The 24,234-nt window shown below is 28.3% G+C and overlaps 3 protein-coding genes across 6 annotated transcripts in view; 2 read left to right on the top strand and 1 right to left on the bottom strand.

The window, feature by feature from the left end:
• Positions 1 to 2,946, top strand: part of LOC133807292 (N-glycosylase/DNA lyase OGG1) — a 77,119-nt gene extending 74,173 nt beyond the window's left edge. For 2 of the 4 annotated variants that reach the window (XR_009879255.1, XR_009879253.1), the window contains one exon: positions 2,756 to 2,946. The gene's annotated coding sequence lies outside the window, so the exon portion shown is untranslated. Of the gene's footprint in view, positions 1 to 2,724 lie in introns of all 4 variants that reach the window. The other 2 variants (XR_009879254.1, XR_009879252.1) reach the window with 1 other exon arrangement.
• On the bottom strand, positions 52 to 12,100 carry LOC133805443 (beta-galactosidase 16). The gene is made up of 21 exons (XM_062243628.1): positions 12,080 to 12,100; positions 10,982 to 11,012; positions 9,344 to 9,432; positions 6,563 to 6,658; positions 6,104 to 6,216; positions 5,871 to 5,937; positions 5,659 to 5,751; positions 5,433 to 5,576; positions 3,920 to 4,014; positions 3,711 to 3,816; positions 3,544 to 3,628; positions 3,343 to 3,461; positions 2,717 to 2,881; positions 2,450 to 2,631; positions 1,911 to 2,002; positions 1,693 to 1,802; positions 1,512 to 1,604; positions 1,290 to 1,403; positions 1,044 to 1,189; positions 367 to 727; positions 52 to 238 (listed from the first exon to the last, which is right to left on the bottom strand). The coding sequence occupies exons 1-21, from the start codon at positions 12,098 to 12,100 to the stop codon at positions 131 to 133; spliced, it is 2,430 nt and encodes an 809-aa protein (XP_062099612.1). The 3' UTR covers positions 52 to 130.
• Positions 12,101 to 17,396: 5,296 nt separating this feature from the next.
• Positions 17,397 to 18,327, top strand: LOC133803864 (E3 ubiquitin ligase BIG BROTHER-related-like). The gene has a single exon (XM_062242008.1). The coding sequence runs from the start codon at positions 17,573 to 17,575 to the stop codon at positions 18,248 to 18,250; it is 678 nt and encodes a 225-aa protein (XP_062097992.1). The 5' UTR covers positions 17,397 to 17,572; the 3' UTR covers positions 18,251 to 18,327.
• Positions 18,328 to 24,234: the final 5,907 nt, after the last annotated feature.

The raw sequence follows: 24,234 nt of genomic DNA, 5'->3' as shown, positions 1-24,234 counted from the left end.
CATTTCTTTTACTTGGTAGAAGCCTGGACTGACATTTATATTCTATAGCCAATTATCATTTGGTAAGAAAAAAAAATTGAATAGGCAATCCCTTTAAGAGTATCTGTTTACACTTTTATCCTATGCTACTTCATTTGCATTGTGCATCAACCACCAGAGTTTTGGGTAGTCCTGGACATGGATCCCCAAAATTTTCACTTGTTGCTGAGATGGAACAGCTCTCCTTTCCCAAACAAGCCTGAAAATTTTACATTACATAACCAAGAAATCTATCTCAACATGGGAATGTGGATTATATAACAGCTCATATTCTTTGAAACTTTAACAATTATGAAGCTTGAACAATAATGGAGGAGGAAATCTTACCTGTTCTACAATTGTTTTGGAATTAAATGCATGGCAGCTTCCTTGGGCATAGCTTTGACAATTACCAGAAGGGTTTCCATAGCTTGCAAATAAGATCTGGGAAATGTTCTTTCTCTGAGGACAACGGAGTTGAATGGACGGCGACACCCCTTTGCGAGTGCGATATTTATTGTTCTTTCCTTCTCTTTGCTTCTCTTCTAGCCATGAACTCACTGGGGGTAAATGTGATTCAGATACTAGTCCACATGCTCTTGTTCTTAAAACTCTGTCCACAGATATCCCAAGTGGGTTCCCATTCTCTTCTTCTAAAAGTATCAACGAGTTCCTACTAGGCTTGAGGAAGGACCTAGGAACATTGTACCTGAAAATAATATGTTAGTCTATTGAGATTGAGTAATTAACACTAAACACATTTCCTAACATGTATCAAAATCACAACATCAACTTTCTAACTAAAAATATTTTAGGTGCATATATGAACTTATAAAAGACATGGAGATTACACGGTTGCTAATTATTTGAAGCCTAAGTACATAAAACGAAATTCAAGGTATATTAAATCTAAATATAATTACAAAAGATAAAGTCTAAAGTACAAATGAGATTTGTCCCCAAAAAGGGCAAAATCGAAAGCCATAAAAATATATGTAGAAAACTCGTTAGAGGTCTCATTTTACCATGTTTGAGATGAACTTCCTTTAGGTGTGTGGAAAGAGACCCAATACCGACCAATGCCTTTACCATTGACCCAAGCTTGACCTTTTCCCATTGAACCAAGATTCAATGCAAGAGGATCATTTCCAGCTGGTGCATCAAATTCAATCTGCCAAGGGAAAACGGTAAAAGAATCTCTTCATTATTACTTTTACTACTATATTTTTTCTCCTTTCTACTACATTACTACACAAAACCAGTGTTGATACCTTGTACCATGTGAGTGGTTGTGTTTGATTAGTCAAGCTTCCAAGCTTGTTCCATTGAACTTTTCTTGCTCCAACTTTTGAATAAATTTTTAGTTTCTCACCTACCAACCCAACCTTCGTAATAATATAGTTAAACAATAATTTTAGTACCAACATAAGATTTAGCAAAGGACAGTGTCAAAATGCTCTATGAAGTTTGAAAAATAACAAAAAGATGTTAACCTGGTAACCCCAGGAGTAACTTCTAAGATCTTTATCATCAATATTTACACTACGGATTCCAGCAGCCTTATTCTCCATATAAGCTCCTGAATCCTTTATGTTGAAATAAAATTCAGCTTATTAGTAACAAAACAAAAGAAAAAGGCAACAAAATTCAGAAATGGAGGCTGAGATTTCATACCACTAACCCAACCGTTTGACTAAGTAATGAGATATAGTTCACCCCTTTACTTAAAGCAATGGTACTCTCAAATGAAAAACTTGGATTTTGGTGAGAACCATGTGCAGCTCCTAAGCATAGTAGATAAACAAAATAAGGAAAAAAAAAAGAAAGAAAAAAAACTCTAGACAATATTTATGACAATAGTAGTTCAAGATAGTCTGAACAAGCTTTCTTGCCTACAAAATTTCCATTTACAAATGCGCGCAGAACATGACCAGCAGAAAATGCGCTGAGTGAAGCACGAGGATTCGGCGAATCCTGCTGAAATCTGCAGTTCAAGCACATTAGCTACTCATTAGGATAGGATTAGAATTCTCAATTCATCCATAAACATGAAGCATTCATAAGCCTTTAGAATACATAAAAATCTAAATAAATTTTAACTCGTACTTAATAAATCCCAAGATCTTCCATGTCAAGAACATTAAGAGTAACAAGAAACAATAAAAGAGAATACAGAGTGTTTCAAGAAATCCTAAGATGGTTGTGGGTTATATGTTTTCCTGTATAATATGTATTTCTACTAAAAAAGAGTTTTTAGGAGACCATAATTCTAAAGTATAATTAGTGATTTTTTACTTTTTGGTTTCTATACATAATATGATAACAATTATACATTGAATCACATATGTAGGCTCACTTAGATTATTTTCCAACAGCTCATGCATATGGCCATTTTAGCTAAGTTAAGCTACTACATTTGAGGGGTTGTTACCTGATAGTGTACCAAAGATAATCAGATTCATCTTTTGTTGTGTTCATATGTTCTAGTAACATGTTTGCTCTCACTGAAGTTGTGTCAAAGTTTGGAATAGCCTCTTTGAACACTGCCCATCTCGCTTTCGAATCGAATTTTTCACTTGGTACCATTGTTCTCACACCATATTGTGCACTAATCTGTCAAAAAAGGAACAGGTTCTGCTAGTTAAAAATCCATGCATTTCATCAAGTAATGCAGTGATGTCTGTTCATTATTTTTTACCTTGGCAGTATTGAAAGCAATGTACTTGCAATCTGGTAGGATACTAATGGACACACGAGGCAGAAAATAAGAGACATTATGAAAGAGGACAGTGGCATCTTTGCTATGTCTGTTCACTAGGAAAGCAACACATTCTTCTGAGTTGTAGTCTCCATACACATAAGCCTTGAAAAACAAGATACACCAGTTATATGTACAACCACTAATATGTCCTAAACTAAAGAAGAATCCCTCTTAATTATTGCATTTGTTAAGTTTTACTCCCTTTACTATTCATTTTTTGTTGCAAAACACCCTTTGAACTATTACTATCTTTGTTGAAAGAATTTTTTTGACTGATTATTGATGTTGTTCATCATAGTTTGAGTTACTTTCAGCTTCTATACTCCACTATAACCAGCTATCTCATTTATAATTATATAATTTATAAGAATGTATACAAATGATAAAGTCAGTAATTTATTATTGGAATTAGTAGCTATAGGCTGAGATACTTAAACTATGATGAACTATGTCAGTAATAATATATGATCAGTATATAAAAATAAATGAAACATAACATAAAGAGTATCATCACAAAGAGGGGAGACTATTTTAGTAGCTAGATTGTAGTTTGGTAATCTTACTTGGTGTAGCTCATCTAAAGGAAAAGTAGTTTGGTCTTTAGAAAGTAAAGTCTTTGAGCAAAGCTTTACTGCAGCATGTAGTTCCTTAAGATGACCCCATTTTGGTTCACTAATCAAACCTGGCAAATAAAAAAACAAGCTTAACAATAAGATTTCATATCAATTCTAAAAAGGAATTAGAAACTAGTACTTGAAACTTACCATACTCATCAAGAGGAGCCTGGTCATAATATTTGGTTGTAACAAATGCAGAGGCAGTTCTTCCAAAATTTGTTCCCCCATGATACTAAAATTTTGAACCCCATTTTATCAGAAGAGAAAACATTTGACTATTATTCATTTGACACCACATTTGAGTAAATTCTTACCATATAGTAATTTACAAAGCTTCCCTTTTTGGCAATGAAGAGTGCAACATGGAAGGCAATATCTTCTGCTGGTCTAATGTATTCTTCTTCACCAAATGCTTGATAGCTTAAAACCAAAACAAAAGAAGCTTTAAGAAAATGCTGGGTTTTATTATATATATATATATATATATATTTATATCATTTGTAATAAATAAGCATGCACTTACAAACTTGTCCAGTTTTCTGTCCAAAGAGATGGTTTATTAGGAGAGTTGGGTCCTACAAAGGTTTCTCCACACCTCATTCCATTGCATGTATTAATCTAAAAGAAATAAGTATGTACAAATATATGAGATATTGGTATAATGGTAAAATGTTATAATACTAATGTCTGTCCTTGTATAGCTAAATCCTATATTTTACCCTCTTTTGGTCATTACCTCCATTAAACCAAAAAGTTTACATGTTTTTCAAAAGACTTCTCTTGTAATTTTTGGTGAAATTAGTGGTGTGAAATGCTTATTTAAATACCCTTTGGTTTTTTTTTCCTCTTCTTCATTTTTAGTCACTTATGTCTCCTACCCTTAAAACAAAAAAACATAGGAGATTTTTTGGTGTGTCAAATTTGAAATTTAGCTGTCAGAAATGGGTGATGTTAGTATTATTATTGTTATCCCTGTTGGAAAACGTGGCATGGCATAATGTGTCCATGGGCTCCCTCAAAGAGATACAGGCCCATTCTGAGCCTGATGAACAGGGAAGAAGAAAGTCTTGATAGCTCAATCGTCAATGAACCCAACAACGTTCGATGGACGCGACCATAACAAAGGAACCGGGACCAAGGTGCAGGTCCAACTCATCTTCCTGGTCCCGACCTACTCGTATCCTCCAGGATGCCAATAGAGGTGGCAGGTTCACTAGTCTGGGAATAGACATTGTCGAGAATGAACTGTCCTGGTGAGCAAATCAGGACTCCGGTAAATGAACCGGGACATTAGTAAAGGAACCTGGACCAAATGTTCAGATAGGGCAAGTTTGTCCTTCCCTAACGCTGACAGGTCCCCGAGAAACATAGAAGTTGGTCAACTAACCTGCAGAAAATGGCACACACGGAACGTACACTGTTCCTAGGAAACAGTACTTCCACTACTTTGACAGATCATGTCCCCAGGATCTCATTAGAAGCCCACGCGGACCAGCTCGAGCTAACGTACTATGGGCAATTGTAAGGCTTGGCCATGCCCAAGCCAGCCCAATGGGCCCATATTACTATATTTTATTATGTAACATTATTTGTATTATGACTCCATTGGCGAGTAAACCGTGATTACATCCCTATTGGGTCCGGATTAGTCTAGCCCAAGCCCACTACACTTGACTGCCTATAAATAGGGCCAGTTGTGCAGTGTGGCGGGGATCCCATATTTTATTTTGTAAGCAATTACTCTGCCAAAACTTTAACTCTCTAAAATCTAATACAATACACTCGAGGACTAAGACTCATTAACGTCCCAACCACGTAAAAACTCTGTTTGTTTCTCTTTGATCCTTTCTTCCTAGCTCTTATTTCTTAATCTATTTTTAGTTTCCGAAAAATTCAGTAAAAAATTATTATTATAATAAAATTGAAGTTTTGCTTTTTTCTTTTTCATGGGTAGGGACTTTGATTAAGGTAAAACAAAATTTTAGAAACATAATAGATGGATTAATTAATTAATAAATAAATAAAAGAAAACATACAATTGGGTCAGGAGCATCATCCTGTTTACACATGATCCATGGGACACCAGTTTGAAGGCCCACTGCCATTGATGCAGCCCATTCAACATAAGACACTCCCTTCTCATGAAAAGCTCCTTCTACTGTTTTGTACTCATTCTCAATCTAAATCAAATTTAATTAACTAAAATTAATTGCATTATATAAGATGACAAGTATTTCAAATGTAAAATTGAAATGAAATTACCTGTGACATTATAATTGGTCCACCTTGAGAAGCATAAAGCCTCTCTACTTTCATCATGTCTACAATTTTATTTGTGAACCTTTGCATTTGTTCCTGTGGTTTGGTTCAACACAATAATAATATCTACAAGTGTTTACTAAAAAAATATGAAAATAATTCTAATGGAATAAATATCAATTAAAAACTACATATATTTTGTTTTTTTTTTATACCTTGAAGGGTTCATTCTCAGTTCTATACACAATGCCTGGAATGTCATGTAACCAAAAGGGCAGACCCCTACATCACCAAATTTTTGGTAAAATTGTTAGTGGAAATAGATATATTGAAATAATTTAACAAATAAGCTTAGTTTTTTTTTCTTTCTTTTTTACAAAAATAAAATTTTGTTATAATAATAATAAGAAGGTTAAAAGAGAGAGATTTTAGTAATTTTTAGGCATACCCATAAGACCATTCACTCTCAATAAAAGGTCCAATCCTAAGGCTTGCATATAGGCCTTGTGCTTGGATTTCCTTAATAAATCTTACAAGGTCTTTTCTTCCACTAAAATCATACTGCAAAACCCATATATTGCACCATATGCAGAATTAGCATATTTTTTTATTATTTTTTTTGTTTGTATAAAATGTTTTTGAGTATATTATCTTATTGACATTAAAAAAAAAATCCAAAATTGTATGTTGTAAAATAATAAACAAGTGACTAAAAATGGTCCTATTAATGTAGTCAAATAGGCTTAAAAAACAAAAATATAAAAGCAGTCCCAAAAAAGAAAAATTGAGAAAATCAAAATAACAATTCCCAAGATTATCTATATCTATATTTATATATATATATATATATATATATGGAAATGGATGAACAATAATGATTAAGAATTTTTTTGGAATTGAAAGTGACCTGTCCTTGTTTGGGTTCATGGATGTTCCAGAACACATATGTCTGTATTACATCTAAACCTCCTTCTTTGGCTTTACTTATCAGAGACTGCCACATCTGCAAATCAAAATTAAACACAAATAATTAAATAATTAATCCAACAAAGGATATAGAAATTAGTCATGATGTTCCATATGTAATTATAATGAAAAAAAATAAGCAAAGGTTTTTATTATCATTATTGTAGTGATGAAATCACACATGATATAGCTTATGTAGTAGACTTTTTTAAAAAATAAAAAAATAATAGTCTTATTTTGATATTTTTTTATAAAATGATATTTAGGCTATGTTTGGTAAGATAGATGGAGAATTTAGGAAGAATGAAGATGATAGTTGCTCTCCTTTATGTTGTTTGGTATTACGGTTGAAGTTGGAAGCATGAAGTGGAAATTAATTATTAAAATTACTATTTTATATTTTTAATAAAAATATTTATTATTTTTTAAATTTTTTTAAAAGATATATAAGTAATTTGTATAATATTTTTGTCTTTTTTTTGGATCCCTCCATTATTGGAGAGAATGAAAGATTCAACCTCTCATTCTACTACTCTCCCTCCAATCCTTTTCTTTCACCCATTTCTTATTCCTACCAAACATAGTGTTAAGACACATCGATATCTTATAAAGAATTTTATACTTTGTTAGAAATTCTCAACACTCTGATTGGTTTTCAGATAAAAATTGTTTAGTATATAATAATGTTATGTTTGGACTATGAGAAACAGGAGAATTACCAAGAAAGGAGATAAAAAAAGAAAGAACTCAATTTTTTCTTTTTTATAATTAAAATTGGTCGTTTCTAATCCAAACCTGTCATTAAAAAAATTCCAAATAAACAAAAGAAAAGAAAATATTTCTCTAATTTCCATTAGAGGAGTTCATATTAGATAATACCACCCCATGCATGAATAAAAGTTCTTTGTCAAAAGAGAAATTATTCAAAATGAGAGACAAATTTGACTTACTATATTTTAAATGACAATACTACTTACTATTTTAATGGATGATATCACAAAAATTGATTTTCTTACTTTTGATTTTGATTCTTATCTTGCTAGAATTAGACAATAATCATTAATTTCTAATTATAATTTAATCCATTGTAGAAAGTTATGGATTTTTTTCTTAAAAAAAGGAAAAATACTTATATATAAATATTTATGTATACATATATATATATACTATGTATACATATATATATATATACTAGATACAATTAACTTGCAATGCAAGCTTACTTAGTTTTATTTATAGAATTTATTAATTATTTTTATTAAAATTATATTAATGTCATATAAATTTTAAATAAATATCTTATTTTAATTAAATAATTTATTTATTTTTGTTTAAGTTTATATTTGTTCTAGTTTTTGAATTTAGAAGTGACAACAAGAGATTAAATATTATATGTTTAATATAATATTAAATATTATACGTGGATTTTAAATTTAAATTTTTTGCTAGTTGTTTTAAAATGTAATTTGTTGCTAATTGACAGTATATTATATTATATCTTTAATATGATATTATTCTATTAGGTGAGTTTAAGTTTAATTAAATTTTATTTAAGTTATAAAACGTATGATTTTATTATTTTTAAATAATTATTATTGCAAAATATCTCAAAAATATCTTATTTTAATTTTTCTAATTATTTATTTTATTTTACTTAAGTTTAAGTATTTACAAACTACCGTTACATATAAGAATATTCTGTTAAATATGAGAATATTCCGTTAAAGTTAACATTAAAAAAATAAAAAACCGTTAAAAACAAGAATTTCCGTTATCTACACACTTATTATATAAAAGAGATATATATATATCGTGGAAGAGATGTTGTGTAAGGTTTGTTAGGAGACTTGGATTTATATATATGAAAAAACAAACAATATAGTAGACAAAATAAAATTTAGAATAATAATTAAGTTCATTTTCATTTTCTCCAATATATATAATATATAATAGTACTAGTTTATAAGTCACGTTGTTGATATGACTTATATTTTGTCCTTGGACCATTGTAAAAAATGAATATTTTTTTAATCTTATATAATTAATAACCATAATGTGAAAACATTTAACTACTTTCCTTGTTTAATCATCACGATCAACCAATTAAATAAATATAAAATTGTGGCATATATACTAAATACTAGGCGTACTGAGATTGTGATTAAACACACAAAATATATTTTTCTTAATTGCCAACTACTCAAGACAATGAGAATTAGATGATTTCAATATTTGTTCTCTCAATATTTTTTTTTTATACTTTTGATCACAATGTTAATGTTTTGATTAAATATTATTGTTTGATAACTACAAAGTTATAACATATATTTAGGTGAAGAAGCCAACATATATATGTTCCAAATAGACTATTTTGAATATGTAGTATTCAAACTGGAGAATACTATTGTAATATATATATATATACCACTTTTGTGGCTGCACCGAGAGTGTACATTGTACTCATTTAAGATATTTTTTAAATTTTTAAGAAATTTCGAATAGTTTATAGTGCCAAAAATAAAGTTCAAATATCTTATTGCACGTATGTTTATTTTTTTGTATGCGCGTATAAACTATTTTCGGCGGCACTGTGAACTATTCAAAAAATTTTAAAAATTTAAACAATGTCTTCCATGACTACAATGTATACCGTCGTTAAAAAAATTATTTAGTTACCGAAATAACTCAAAAATTGGTTATACCATAATATATAATGAAGTACCTGAGGAGTGCTTCTGGGATAATGAATAGAACCAGAGAAAAGAAGTGTATGTTGGCCATTGATGACCAAAGATCTGCCGTCGTAGGTTACTTCTCCGCCCAAAGCCACCACCAACAACCACCATAATGCAAACCCTAAATATAACAACAACATCTTCCTCTTCTTCATCATCATCATCCTCATCCTCATATATATATATATATGTTTATATATATAACTAACTTAAATATATTTAGAGCTAGATACTCTCAATTCTCATCATAAGCTATATATATATATATATATTTGTGTATCTATGTTTGTGATTCTCTCTTGCAAGTAACGAAGGATATATTTATATATATATACAACTCATATACAATGTGGGGAAAGAGAAAAACAAAATTTTAATGCATCTATATATATTTTCTTTTCTTTTTATGGAAGATACATTATTCTAATATATGTCCTTTATCATAAAATTATATATATTATTTTATTAAAAAAAAAAACTAGTTATTACAAGAATGAAGTGGCAATTTTGTATGTTTCTCTAAGACCAAAATCTCCTCCTTGTTTTGTATTTTTTTTATTTGATTTGCTTTTTAGTTAAAATGGTCTAAATTGTCATTTTGAAGCATTATTATTATTTAAAAAAAAAAAAACATTATTTATGGATTTAGTATCTACTATGTACTATATCTTGTTTTGCTGCTCTATATAAGAGAATTGAAATCTAATTATGGAATTAATTAGTGTATTTTTTTAATAAGGTATATTATTGTTTATATGTATATGTACAATTAATTTCTTATTTAAGTCAACCGAACCAATATCAAGTTTGAAACTCTAACAAATATATATATATATATATATATCTTCACCAATAGGAAGAGAAAGACAGATTTGGCTTGAAAAGTAAAAATAAAATTTGTAATTTATCATTTAATACAGTTAGATTCTATTTGTTACTACATATCTAAATGTATTTGGACCAAAGTCAAATAATTATCACCTCACCCACTTTAATTAAGTCAATTACTTTTTTCTCTTTTTCCTTTTTTAAATAGATAAGGTTAAATGCACTAACGAATTTATGTCCAATTTATCACTTAATGAAATTCCTATTTTATAACATTAAAACATTGTGTAATAGTTTTTTTTTTAATCACACAACCTTTTCAAGAATCATGTGGATTTTTACTTTTTCCTTTAAAAGATGAATTTGTTTAAGCTTTAATTAAGAATTTGGAGGAGAATTTCCATTAGAAAACGTATCAATAAACTACAAATTTCAATTTGAGTGTCCCAAGAGATTTTAACCAGATTATTGTTTATTCATATTTGTGGTAAAAAAAAGACCCTTGAACTCGAAGATAAATTTCCATTAGAATATTAGAAAAGTCCAATCTTTCGGTCACTTGACTAAGTCAAAATGATACCAAAAGAAAATTCTTAAGCCCAACTTTACGGTAGTTTAGGTAATTATCCAAAATTTGAAATTGGCAGTGACCGAAAACATAAAATGGTATTTTCATAATTCTTTACAATTTATGGTCTTTTCAGAAACATTTATAACATGTTGATATTTCTAAGAGAATGAGAATAATCTTTACATGGGGTGAAATATTAGTAACCATATTTAACACTTTCGATTACCCGTCAAATCTACATATTGATATCCAAGTCCCTACAATGCCATTATATATTCTTTAAATTACAACTAAATTTGTTAGGGGTGTCTGGTCTAATTATTGGATATCCAATTATTATTGGATTGGATCGAATCTAATTTTTTAATATTTAAATTATATCAGATCAGTTGTTAGATGATATATGAAAAAATCTAATACAACTGCACCGATTTAATTATATATATTTAAAATATATTTATTTATTTATAATTAGGATTATGATTATAATATATGCTAAATTTGTATGGTGTTGTATCATTTTGAATAAATTAATATTTTTATTTATAATATTATGAATTATTTGAACAAATTCAGGTAATTAAATGCTCCAAAATATTAAATGGATTAAATATGATCCAATAAATAAGTAGGGGAATACATCCAATTGATAGAACCGATCAAATCCAATGGATAATTGGATCAGATCGAATCCATTGAGACAAGTTAATTTAATTGGATTGATTCATTTGGTTGTAAAAATCCAACATCCAATAAATAATTAGATAGGATCAGATAAACTTAAAAATATTGGATGTGAACCGATAAATACCCCTAATATTTACAATAAAAGAATTAATAAAAAAGCAAATAAATAATATTAGATAGTAAACAAATTAAACTCTATAAAAATAATATTCTGCAAAAATTCAGATTAATCAAACACAACTTCGATAAACCAAGTTGATTAACATGGCTTTGACATCAAATTAAGAATTCTCGTTATATTTTTGACATCAAATTAACTACAAATAATTGGTGTAAATATATATGTTTTTTTTTAAAAAAAAATCATTTTCTAAAATAGTATTCTTTTGATATTTTTTTACAAAATAGTATTTCAAATAAACAAAGGTGTGCTAATGATGTGTGCCTTGAATGATCTACATCTCAGGGTGAGACGCTTATGATCACATTGAACTAGTAGGATAAGTGAATTATTCTCGATCCATCTCCCAAAAGAATCGAACATGATAATTTTTCATCATCTCGTTGCGATCTATTGTATTTCAAATACTAAGTCTCACAAATAGAATACGAAAACTTTCTTTAAATTTTGAATTACAGTTTCTTTCGCTTTTGGCATAGTGGGCCCCCTTTCGAATTCTTACAAGTTATAAGACACATTCAAATTCAATATAATATAAAATAAGTTAGAAATTCCCAAAATGCAAATAACAAAAAAGATTCTAAATATTAATGGGAAGGGTCAAACTTATTTGATTCGTGTCTTAAAATTTGACAATTATAAAGTGTGTAAGAAAGACAACTTTACAAATATTTATTAAAAATATAGTAAAAACATTATTTAAAAAAAAAAGGATAAAAAGTTCATTTTACAATGTGATTTTTTTTTTCAATTACTCCTATTTTTTGCTAAAAAAAATGACATATTGTCTCGTTATTTAGGGGTAAACATTTGACCCGAAAAACCCGCCCAATCGGCAACCCGAAAACTCAAATTTTTGCAAAACCCATCAAATTCGGGTGAAATCCGATCCGAACCCGACATGATTTGAGTCGGGTTCGGATTTTAAAATTAAGGGCACACGAGTTCGGGTCATAATTAAAAAAAATTAATTATCGAAAAAATTAATGTTTTTTTTTAAAAAAAATTACCAAGGCCCAATTTGTAAAAAAATCAACATTAACAAACTAACAACAAAGTTTAAAAAAACATGTTGTTATCCAAAAAACAGGCACGAATGACATGGCAAGTAATTCGCGGACACGTGGCTGACACTTGACGGAATTCTGCTAGGGTATCGACCAGAAGAGATATTACAAGCAAAAGACAGTCGAAGCTTACCTGCGACCAGTGTGGTCGCAGGTTCCGCGTGCCTCATGATACTTTTATAAAGATCTTAGTCAATCCCGAAATTGACTCTCATGATTTCCTAAGTATCCGATTATTTAGGAAATAATATCTGTAACAAATTAATGTAATCCCCCTTGAGCCTATAAATAGAGAAAGAGAGCTCAAGGAAGGGACTTTTGGCTTTCGAATTATTTGAGACTAGAGTGATTCTATTTGATACATTGTCTTGTTCTTCAGAAGTGAGTGAAACTCATTGAACCCTAGTTCTTTGATCACTCTTTTGAATCCTATATCAATAACAATTCAAGTAGACGTAGGTTATTACCAGATTCTGGGGCTGAACCACTATAAACCTTTGTGTTCTTTATCATTTCGCCATCACATTCTTTCTAACGTGTTTGTCCACATCAGGCAAATTTAACTCCGTGTCAGTTGGCCAAATTCAGGGTCAACACATGTGAAAAGTAAAAAAAAATAGTGTAAAAAAATGGTATTTTAGAAATTTTTTTACCAAGGCCCATTTTCGGCCCAAAGCCCATTTTTGGACCAATCCCACACGAAACCCGACCAAACCTGAAACCCGAAAACACCACAAAACCTGAAAATTTCGGACCAGATTCGGTACCACTTTCCTCCACTCAAAACCCGCAAAGCCTGAACCCGATACACCCGAAACCCGACCCGTGTGCACCCCTATCATCATCGACCGCCAACAATTGGATATTCAATTATTATTGGATTGGATTGGATCGAATCGAATTTTTGAATATCTAAATTGGATCAAATTAGTTGTTAGATGATATATGAAAAAATCAAATACAACTGAATCGATCAAATTATATATATTTAAAATATATTTATTTATTTATAATTAGGATTATGATTATAATATATATTAAATTTGTATGGTGTTGTATCATTTGAACAAATTAGTGTTTCTATTTATAATATTATGAATTATTTGAACAAATTCAGCTAATTAAAGACTCCAAAATTAATATTGAATGGATTAAATCTGATCCAATAAATAAGTGGGGACACATCCAATTGATAGAACTGATCCATTCCAATGAATAGTTGGATTAGATCGAATCCATTGAGACAAATTAATTGGATTGGTTCATTTGGTTGTAAAAATCCAACATCCAATAAATAATCGAATAGGAACAGATAAACCTAAAAATATTGGATGTGAACCAATGAATGCCCCTAATTAATAAAAAACAAGCAATTGCAAATATATAATATTAGATAGTAAACAAATTAAACTCCATAAAAATAAGATTATGCAAAAATTCAGATTATTCAAAAACAACTACAATAAACCAAGTTGATTAACATGGCTTTGACATCAAATTAAGAATGCCCGTTATATTTTTAACATCAAATTAACTACAAATAATTGGTGTAAATATATATATGTTTTTTTTAAAAAAAATCATTTTCTAAAATAGTCTTCTTTTGATATTTTTTTACAAAATAGTATTTCAAATAAACCAATGTGTGCTACTGATGTGCTTTGGATGATTCACATCTCAGGGTCAGGCACTGATGAGCACATTTATGATAAGTGAATTATTTTCGATTCATTCTCCAAAAGAATCAAACATGATAATTTTTCATCACCCGGCTGGAATCTATTGTATTTCAAATATCAAGTCTTTTCCTTTTGGCATAATGGCCCCCCTCCTGAATTCTTTCAAGTTATAAGATGCTTTTGGCATAGTGGGCTCCCTCCCGAATTCCTCCAAGTCATAAGACAGTCCAAATTCAATACAATATAAAATAAATTAGAAGTTCAAAAAATGCAAATTAAAAAAAATTATAAAAGTGAATGGGAATGGTCAAACTTATTTGATTTGTGTCTATATTTTGTTCAGAAAAAAATTGACAATTATAAAGTGGGTAAGAAAGACAACTTTACAACAAATATTTATTAAAAATAAAGTAAAAAAGATTTTGTTTTTAAAAAAGAATAAAAAGTTCATTTTACAGTGTGATTTTTTTTTTTCAATTACTCCTATTTTTTGCTAAAAAAATGACATGTTGTCGAGTGGGTTTCATCAAAATTAAATAATTCTACACATGTTTTTTATTTAAAAAAAAAAAAAAAAGTTCATTTTACAATGTGATTTTTTTTTTCAATTACTCCTATTGTTTGCTAAAAAAATGACATGTTGTCGAGTGGGTTTCATCAAAATCAATTAATTCTACACATGATTTTTATTTTATTTTTTTTAAAATAAACAATAATTGTACACATGGTTTGAACGCTTTAAATTTTGTTGAAAACATTTTAAAATCACAGCTGTCATGTTGAAACAAAATGAGTCCTTTCATTAAATAGGCTCTATTCTATAGCGATGAGTACTTAATTGTATGCAATATGCATGCACTTTCTAAGAATGGGTCTAACTATTACATAATTTGGTCAAAAAAAGACAAAAGTTTGAATGATTAAATTGGTTTATACTATTTTATTTTACTTATTTGTGTTTCTTAAATGTTCAATTACATTCTTTGTAGATTCTATAATACCAAATTATATTATGTTTTACTACTACAAAATGCTTGAAGAAATTTTTAATCTATTTTTAATAAAACAATGATATCATTCTTTTGTTTACTTGAAAATATTTGTATATTTTGAGATGTTTTATAAAAAAATTAAAGATTTTATTTAAATAAAACAACATACTTTAAAAAAATAATGATGTTTTACTTTTAAAAACACTATATATTATTACTTTCTTATAAATAAATACATAAAATTCATTTTTGTTAATGTTTATTCATATAAAATATTTTTATTACATATGATACCAAAAAAAAAAAAGAAGCAAAAGCAAAATATATGAAATGGTAATGTATCCTTATTAGCCGTTTGACTTCTATCCATATAATGCATACAGCTTTGGTTGTTGGTTGGCCGGTTCGATGACTCTATATGAATTAACAGTTTTTTATTCCTCTGACTGTGTTCTTGATCCAATGTGGAGACAAGGTATGTTCGTTATACCTTTCACGACTCGTTTAAGAATAACCAATTCGTGAGGTGGTTGTAGTATCACAGTGAGAACTATCATGTATTTTTCTTTTGAACAAAATAAGATATAGAAGAATAGAAGCTAAAGCCCCTAATTCAAAATATTGTCAAGAAAAAAAGTACAAAAAGAGAAAAGAGAAAAAAATACAAAATTCAAAGAAGAAGAAAAAAGAAAACACAAATCACATAAGTCAAAATAATAGTAAAAGCATAGTAGCAGAAAATGAGTGGCAAGAATGCAAATTTATACTTATTCCACAAGCAATTTAAGAAAATGAGACTTTTGTGATAATAATAGTAAGACTACAAACAAAGATGTGTCTATCAAATCACATATTGTTAAAACAACCCCAACTTTACTTATCCATTGAATTTGAAATCAACCTTTTCCGTACGCTATTAAAAAACACACAAAAACAATCACTACAAATAAAGATACATTTTACCGACAATTTTTTTTTATCACAACTTATATTTGATTTGATTAAATTAATGTTATTTTTAGTCCGAACAAAAAACTATCTGTTACTAAAAAATCATACTTAATCACAAATTGTTACTAATGTAGTTTTAGTCACAACTTATTATTTTTAATAATAAAGTTTGTTGTGACTAAAAATACATTTGGTGACAACAAATTATAATTTTTGTCGCTAATACTTTAAGCCACAAACTTTTTAACGATAATATAGGTAAGAAGATTTTTCTTTAGTCATAATTTTTGTACTTACAGTCACAAATTTTATTGTGACTAAAACTTTTTTTTTTTTTTGTAGTGAATACTATTTTCTTATCTTATGTTTGGAGAAGATTAAAAACTAGATAAGGGAAAAGTAGAAAAAAAAAAAAAAAAAAAAGAGATAAAAAGTATTGAATGGGATACACCAAAATTTTCTTTTAATTTTCTACTTTTATTTCTATCCTTCTAATTTTCTTGTTCTCCCATTTTCTTTACGTCTTTTTCATGTAAATATTTTAAGAAATAGAAGACGCAACAAAGCCTTTATATTCTCTTGATAAGAAATTAAGTGTAAGAAACCATGAAATTGTATAGTAAAACAAAAAAAGGATAATATCAATCAAACAAAGTGATTTATTATTTGTCATAATTATATATATATATATATATGAGATATTGAAGTTTCTATGAATCTTATTCTACACATTCATTCATTTATTCATGGTCCCCACGCACAAGTATGAACACAAAACACTTAGAATTTTGTTGACCAAGCCGTGTTTGGTTACCTAAAAGATGGTGCAAGTAAGCACTAATTATTTATTTATTACAAAAAAAACAAAACACAACATATAGAAATCTTAATTTCAAAGTTTGACAATTGGAATAACGTTGTAACCCTTTAGATGACACCTCCTTTGCCTTACGTCAAAGTTTACCATCTCAACAAAGTTTACAAAGAAATAATAATCTTAAAAAAAAGTGTTATCATTTCTCCATAGACTTTTCAACTAGTCTAACTTAGATAAGGATATATAGTACTTGAGAATTTTCTTTTCCTTTTCTCCATTGCTTTCCATGAAGGTTGCTTTCACTCCAAACAAACCCTTTTCTCTCTAATTCTCTCTTTCTCACCTTAGACCCTTTAAAGAATTGGGGAGTTCTTCCCTAGTTTACCATAACATTTCTCATAAAGAAAATTATTAAGGTTTGGTATTCTTCAAAATCTCCATTCATGGCTGACGAGCGTGAAGATCAAGCTACCAAGGAGCCAAGTAGTCAAGCAGCAGAAGACCAAGACTTTGCCCTAGCCATGGCTTTGCAGGAGCAAGAGAGGTCTTCGTCCACAGAGCCCGAGGCCTCCACCACTGATGAAAGCGAAGACTCCAACTACGACTACGACCACGAAGACTACGAGTTCTTCTTCGATTCCAATGGATTCGAAGCCGAGCTAAGGTTTCTAGACGAAGAGGATCAGGACGAGGACGATGATGAAAACATGGAGGATTACGATGACGACGAAGAAGATGATGATGATTTGGATGTGGACGTGTTGACTTATGAAGAGTTGATTGCTTTGGGAGAGTTCATAGGAGTTGAGCAGAGAGGGCTCTCTCCCAATGAAATATCTTCATGTTTGAAACCAGTTACTGTTAGTAATAGCCAGATGATGAAGATGAAGATGAAGAATAATAATGGTGTTGATCGGTGTGTGATTTGCCAGGTTGAGTATGATGAAGATGAACAGTCTTTGGTTGAGCTTCCATGTGAGCATCCTTACCATTCACAGTGCATAACTAAGTGGCTTCAGATCAAGAAATCTTGCCCTATTTGCAGCTATGAAGTTTCATCCTCATCTGCTTCGTCTTCCTCACCTAATCACAAGAACACTAATAATAATAGTACTTGTTGATTAATGTTGTGTTTTTTTTATTTATTGGGTTATTAATTAATTAATTAATTAATTGATTGATTGATTGTTTGATTCTATTCTATTCTGTTATATATGAATATATTTATATACTTGTTTTAATGGTGTTATATATATATATATAATTGAAGGATAAAAACAAATTAATGAGAATAATGAGTATTGAAGATGGAAACAATAATAATTAATTAATTAATAGATTAATTAATGATTAATGGTGTACAAGTTGTGAGGTTGTTGGTCAAAATGTTTGTGAATACAAGATATATACAGGAATGTTTGGGCTTTTTTTTAAGGCCTTTTGTTATTTAATATATTTATGTGATTTTTACAATTATATACATATAACATAAAATAACTACAAAATTTACCTACAAAAATTTATTAATAAAAATACCTTGCCACATTATCAAAAAATACCAAATTTAAAAAATAATATACCTGATTTGGGAACATTCCCAAATCTCAAATTTTTCATTTTTATGAGTTTTCAAAAGTAACATTTTGGTTACTTATAATGAAGATAAGTTACCAATTTGTTACTTTTTCACAAAAAAGTTTATTTTTAGAGCATATTATTTCATATACATTTTGGTTATCTCTAAATTTTTTTTGTTGAAATGTTTTTATCTTAAAATACTTAATAGTCTTTTTTAGGTTATAGTTTTATTATTTAAGATACTTTTACGTTACCTTCAAACTTGTTTTATTAGGAATTAATGAATTACAAGAAAGTACAGCAAATTAATATATAGTTTGTCACCAAAAGTTTCTTTTAGTATACTATATAGTAACTTTTTTTAATGAAAAGTTTTAATTCAATTTTTAGTCACTAATGTAATTTACATTTAAATAATAGTATTTCTTTTATTAGTCAAGGAAAAAAGAAACTTATAAGTTACTTTCGTATTATAATAAAAAATATAAATTTTAGTTTTTTATTTAACCAAATGAAAAAGTAACTATGTAGTTACTTTTTAAATACAACACATAAATTATTATGGATAATATTAAAATTTGGATATTCTATAGTTTCTTTTTACAAAATGTATTTTATAATTTGTTTTTACAATATGGTACTTTCAAATTTGATTTTATTACAGAATTAACCATAAATATTAATGTTGACTTAAAAAAAACTAAAAAAAATCCAAAATTTCCCTTGTTCTTATTTAGATTAGGATTATTGAAATTAATCAAACCCAAAATATCCAAACACCATCTTTTTTACTAATAATGATTTTAGTTTTTTATTTTAATTTTATAAATTTACTAATTAATTAATGTTCGGTTGTTTGGATGTTAATATCTAACGTGAAAGAATGATTTTTAAATAAAATTATATAAAATAAACTAAGAAAGAGTATTTGGATACTTATAGTAACAATATGTAATAAAATCAAAGGTGAATCTACCAAAAACTAAAAACTGAAATAGCAAAGTATTTTTTTAGGGAAAAAGTCAAATTACATGGTACTAAAATATTAATATCACTTATTATTTTTAAAATTTTGTGCTTAATCAAATTTGCTTGCAGTTTGTGACTAATCATCAATATGCTGGTGTTGCCTCAGCCCAGTTCAAACCCAAAAATAAGGGGTTCAGGCTATCTCATGTTTTGGGTTTAAGAGCCTTCAACATTTTTGTCTTCTTTTATTTAGAAGAATTTACATTCAGGAACAGACTCAAGATTTTCTTTTATTGAAGGAAAAAATCAAGTAAAAAAACAACAAAAAACAAAAATTAGGTGTTATATTATCTCCGATAATATAATGTTAGATTAAAACAAGACCCTTAACAGGTAAAAATCTCGAATAAAATATTATGTGATAAAAAAATTATGGCAAATTAAGAAAACTGAGCAAAACCTACTATTAAGTTTGAAAATGAAAATGGAAATGAAGTTTTATGGAAATTTCCAATTTCTGCGATATTTTGAGTAAAATGCCAAATTTTGCCTAAGCATGTGATTAGGACAAAATAAATAATTTTGTATTAAATAATGAGCATAAAAATTTATCTATGTGTGTATGACAATATTTTAAAAATATGGTCACCAATTTTTATTAGGACTAATTTTTCCAAAATCTATGCAATAGTAGGAAAAATTAAAAATAAAATGAAAATTACAAAAAATGACTTACACCAATAGTGTAAATCATTAAAAGTATTCAGGGATATTTAAAGTCTAATGGTGTAAGTCATTAAAAGTGGTGGGAGACGTTAATTTAAAAATATGAATATAAAATTATTTATTTATAAAATATAAGACATGTAAGAGCATCTAATGTCTCCCTGGGAAGACGTGCCACATGGGACGTCTCCCCAAGACAGACGTTAGATGTCTGACACGTGTTCCCAGGGGATACCTTAGATGTCTGGTCTAATATATACTCAGCCTTTCCTTTTTCTTCCCCGAGCGCACGAACCAGAGGCAGAGAAAGGCGATTGTCTACGCGATTTCAGGGCTATTTTTTGACGATTTTGGCCGATTTTAGACTATAAAGTATCATTTGAGGTAAGTTTTTATTATTTATAAGTGTTGTATAATAGTTAAGATAAATTTCATGCTTATTTTTTCTAGTTATTAAAAGATTGATATTGAGATTTTAGGGTTTATGAGTTGCGGTTTTGGGTGATTTTTGGCTCAACAAAGTGGATTTAAAGCATATTTGAGGTAGTATTTCTAGATTAAACAATGTATTATAGTTAGAATGGTAGAAAAAAATTATTTTTGTGCATTTTTTTATATGATTTGTGGGTTTTATTAGAAATATTAGTTTAAAGTATGAAAAATAATTTTTATGTATATTTGAGATACTATGTTGTTTAATTTTAAGATGATACCACATCATTTACTATTTTAAAATTTATTACTATTTAATCCAAAAATTATATATTTTTTAATTAATTTTTAATGTTTGTTAAGTGTATATATGTAAATATGTTTTGCTAAAATGTATTTAATAATTTTGTCTAAAATAAGAAAAATATTTTAATTTTTATTTTACATACAAAATAGTAATTCAAGTTTATATGTTTATAAATTTTTTTAATTTATATTATTATTTAATTAAAAATTATATATATTTGTAATCTTTATTAACATTTAAGTAGGTTATTTATATGTAGTTATGTTATTTTTATTGATTTAGTAATCTTTTATTAATTAATTAATTAAAATTTTTAAGTTGTGGTTTTAACGGAGATTTTTATGAGATTTTTGCCTCAAATTTTCGATTTCAAGCACACATTTGAGGTTTTAATTTTCTAAAATTTCAATAATAAGTTATTGTTAATCTAATTATTTAGTGAAGTTTGTTTAGTAATCTTTTATTTATTAATTAATTTAGTTTTGTATGTTGTGAATTTAATAGCAAAGTGAAGTAAATTCGATAGCAAGGACTATTAATTGCAAATGGTAAATATATTATCTTATTTTTTGTTTTAGTATTATTAAACTTTTGTTAGAGGGGTTTGAATATCTTTAATATTCATCCATAGTGAAGTAGGTTCTGAGATTAAAATTGTGTGTTTCGGTGATAACAGAAGTTGAGAATTGTGTGTTTTAGTGAAGTAGGTTATGGAAAATTTATTTGTGTGCTGCGGAGCTATAAGGAAGAAACTTATTGTGTGTTATTTGAATTGTTTGACTTGTTTTTCACAGATGGTTAAATCGTTATTACAGGGGAAATGCTACTCGATTTTGTCTAGAATTATGTATTCTATTACTATATTTGTATTGTGTTGTGTTGTGCTTATTTGATTAGATTGATAGATGGTTAGGTTACTAATATAGGAGAAATGTTGCCCAATTTTTCGTATGCTTATTTAGTTTTTTTGTTTAATTTTTCACAGATATAGGAGAGGATATGGATAGAAAATGGATGTCAGTGAATATGTTATCCGTGGAATATAAAAATAGGGTCAACCTTTTTCTGACCAGTCTACCAAAACCTCAAGAGATTCTAAATAATATAGAAATTGTGCAACCTAAAGTAAGTAACTACAACTTCAATTATTTTGAAAATCTATAGCTGAATTTTACTAATATTCTTTATGTTAAATATTAGTGTCCACACACCAACCAGACAATGTGGCATTTGGATATTATGTGATGATGATGTTGAAGGATTACATTGAACATCTACGACTTGGACGTTATTTGAAGAAAGAGGTATGTATATATATATATATTTATAAAAAGTTTACGGTTTATCTATTATTAAGTATATATAATCAAATAATAATAATTAAATAATATATTTTACTTTGTATTTTTTGTAGCTAAACACTACGCCATATACACTAGCACAGATTAATGAAATGCGACAATAGTGGGCGAACGATATGCTACTGATAGTTCAATGTCATCGTCCCAAGAAATAGGTTTTTGTTGTTTACTTTTTCTATCTTACTATATGTCTAGCTAGCTAGTGTAATATTTGTTGATTTTGTATGTGTAACAGCAAATATTTCCTTTTTGTATATTTAGCTAGCTAAAACATATTGTATACACATTTCAGTTTTATTAATGAAAATTCACAATTTAAATTTGCATATAATTTAGATTTTTTAATTAATATATTTAATTTAATTTCAAAAAATATATATTTAATTAATTATTATTTTTTTTAAATACAAAAATCAATGATAACTTGGGATAAAAGACATTGAATATTTACAAAGTCTTTTATGGGGAGACATTGTAGGTACCCTACGATGACTCCAAGGGGGAGACTTTGTAGACATTCAATGTCTCCCCCTCAGAGTCATCATAGGGTGTACGGTCTACACCCTATGATTTACTTGTATTATTTAGCAATTGAGTTGTGACATTTCTTCAATCAATTACCTTGCTTATTATATTTGTTGCTTAGAGTTGTATCTTGATTTCTTTATATTCCATTGAATAATATATTCTCTATCATTAACAGGTAGGGTTGTGCAAAAAAATTTGCAATCCGCCCAAAACAACTAGAAAAAATCGACAAAAAATGCAACCCGAAAAATCCGTCATTCATTTCAAACTGACCAATTATTATATTGGGTGGGATTGGAATTTTTGGCAACCCACCCAATGTAACCTGATCCACCCAATTAAAGAATTGTCTATTTTTTTAATTTTATATTTATTTAATTATTAATTATACATATAAAACTAAATTCAAATTAATTTTTTTTATAAACAACCCTATATTTTAAAGTAACAATTATTTTAGTTACTAATACAAACTAAAAATAGAGAAAATAATAAAAACATGAGTGAAAAATAATTTTTTTAGAAAAAAAAAGTATTGGCGTTACCCGCCCAAACCGATGGTCAAGTTGAACATCATTTTTTTAAAAAAATTGGGTGGGTTATGGGTTGAAAAGTTTCAACTCGATTATAAATTTGAGTTTATTAAAAATCTACCCAACCTGCCCAAACCGACCGATGAACAACCCTATTAAGAGGTGACATTAAGTTTATCCCACCTAGAAATGTGGGTTAAATTATTCCAAGTAATTAATTTTGCTTTTTATTTAATTTTTATTTGTGAATATATTTCAAATTTAAAAACACAAGTAAATAGAAAAATTGAAAACTTATCTATAAATCTCTTATAAAAAATTATTTACTAAAATTAGTGAAAATGTTCAATTTTGAATTGTTTACTATACACAAATGTTCTAAATAGAAATTATTAATGAGTGATTCAAAATAAAATGTGCAAGTGTTTAGAGTGTGTTGTTTTCAAATATTGTATATAAGTCTTGGTGTGATAATAAAGTAATTACGTTTTTCAAGCTGTGGTGTGAAATAGACTAAACCCTCCCAACCTCATAAGAAAGGTAGGGTGCAGTGGGGCATGGGGGTTGCAGAAGGGAAACATATACCAGAAAGCTGAAGAAAAAAGCAAAATGAACGAAACACACACAATCCGAATGGATATGCATTAATTAGTGCCATACTTTAATAAAGA

Source organism: Humulus lupulus, chromosome X (assembly GCF_963169125.1).
Source record: "Humulus lupulus chromosome X, drHumLupu1.1, whole genome shotgun sequence".
In the NCBI taxonomy this organism is placed as follows: domain Eukaryota; kingdom Viridiplantae; phylum Streptophyta; class Magnoliopsida; order Rosales; family Cannabaceae; genus Humulus; species Humulus lupulus.
This window is presented reverse-complemented; position numbering and strand designations above follow the sequence as displayed.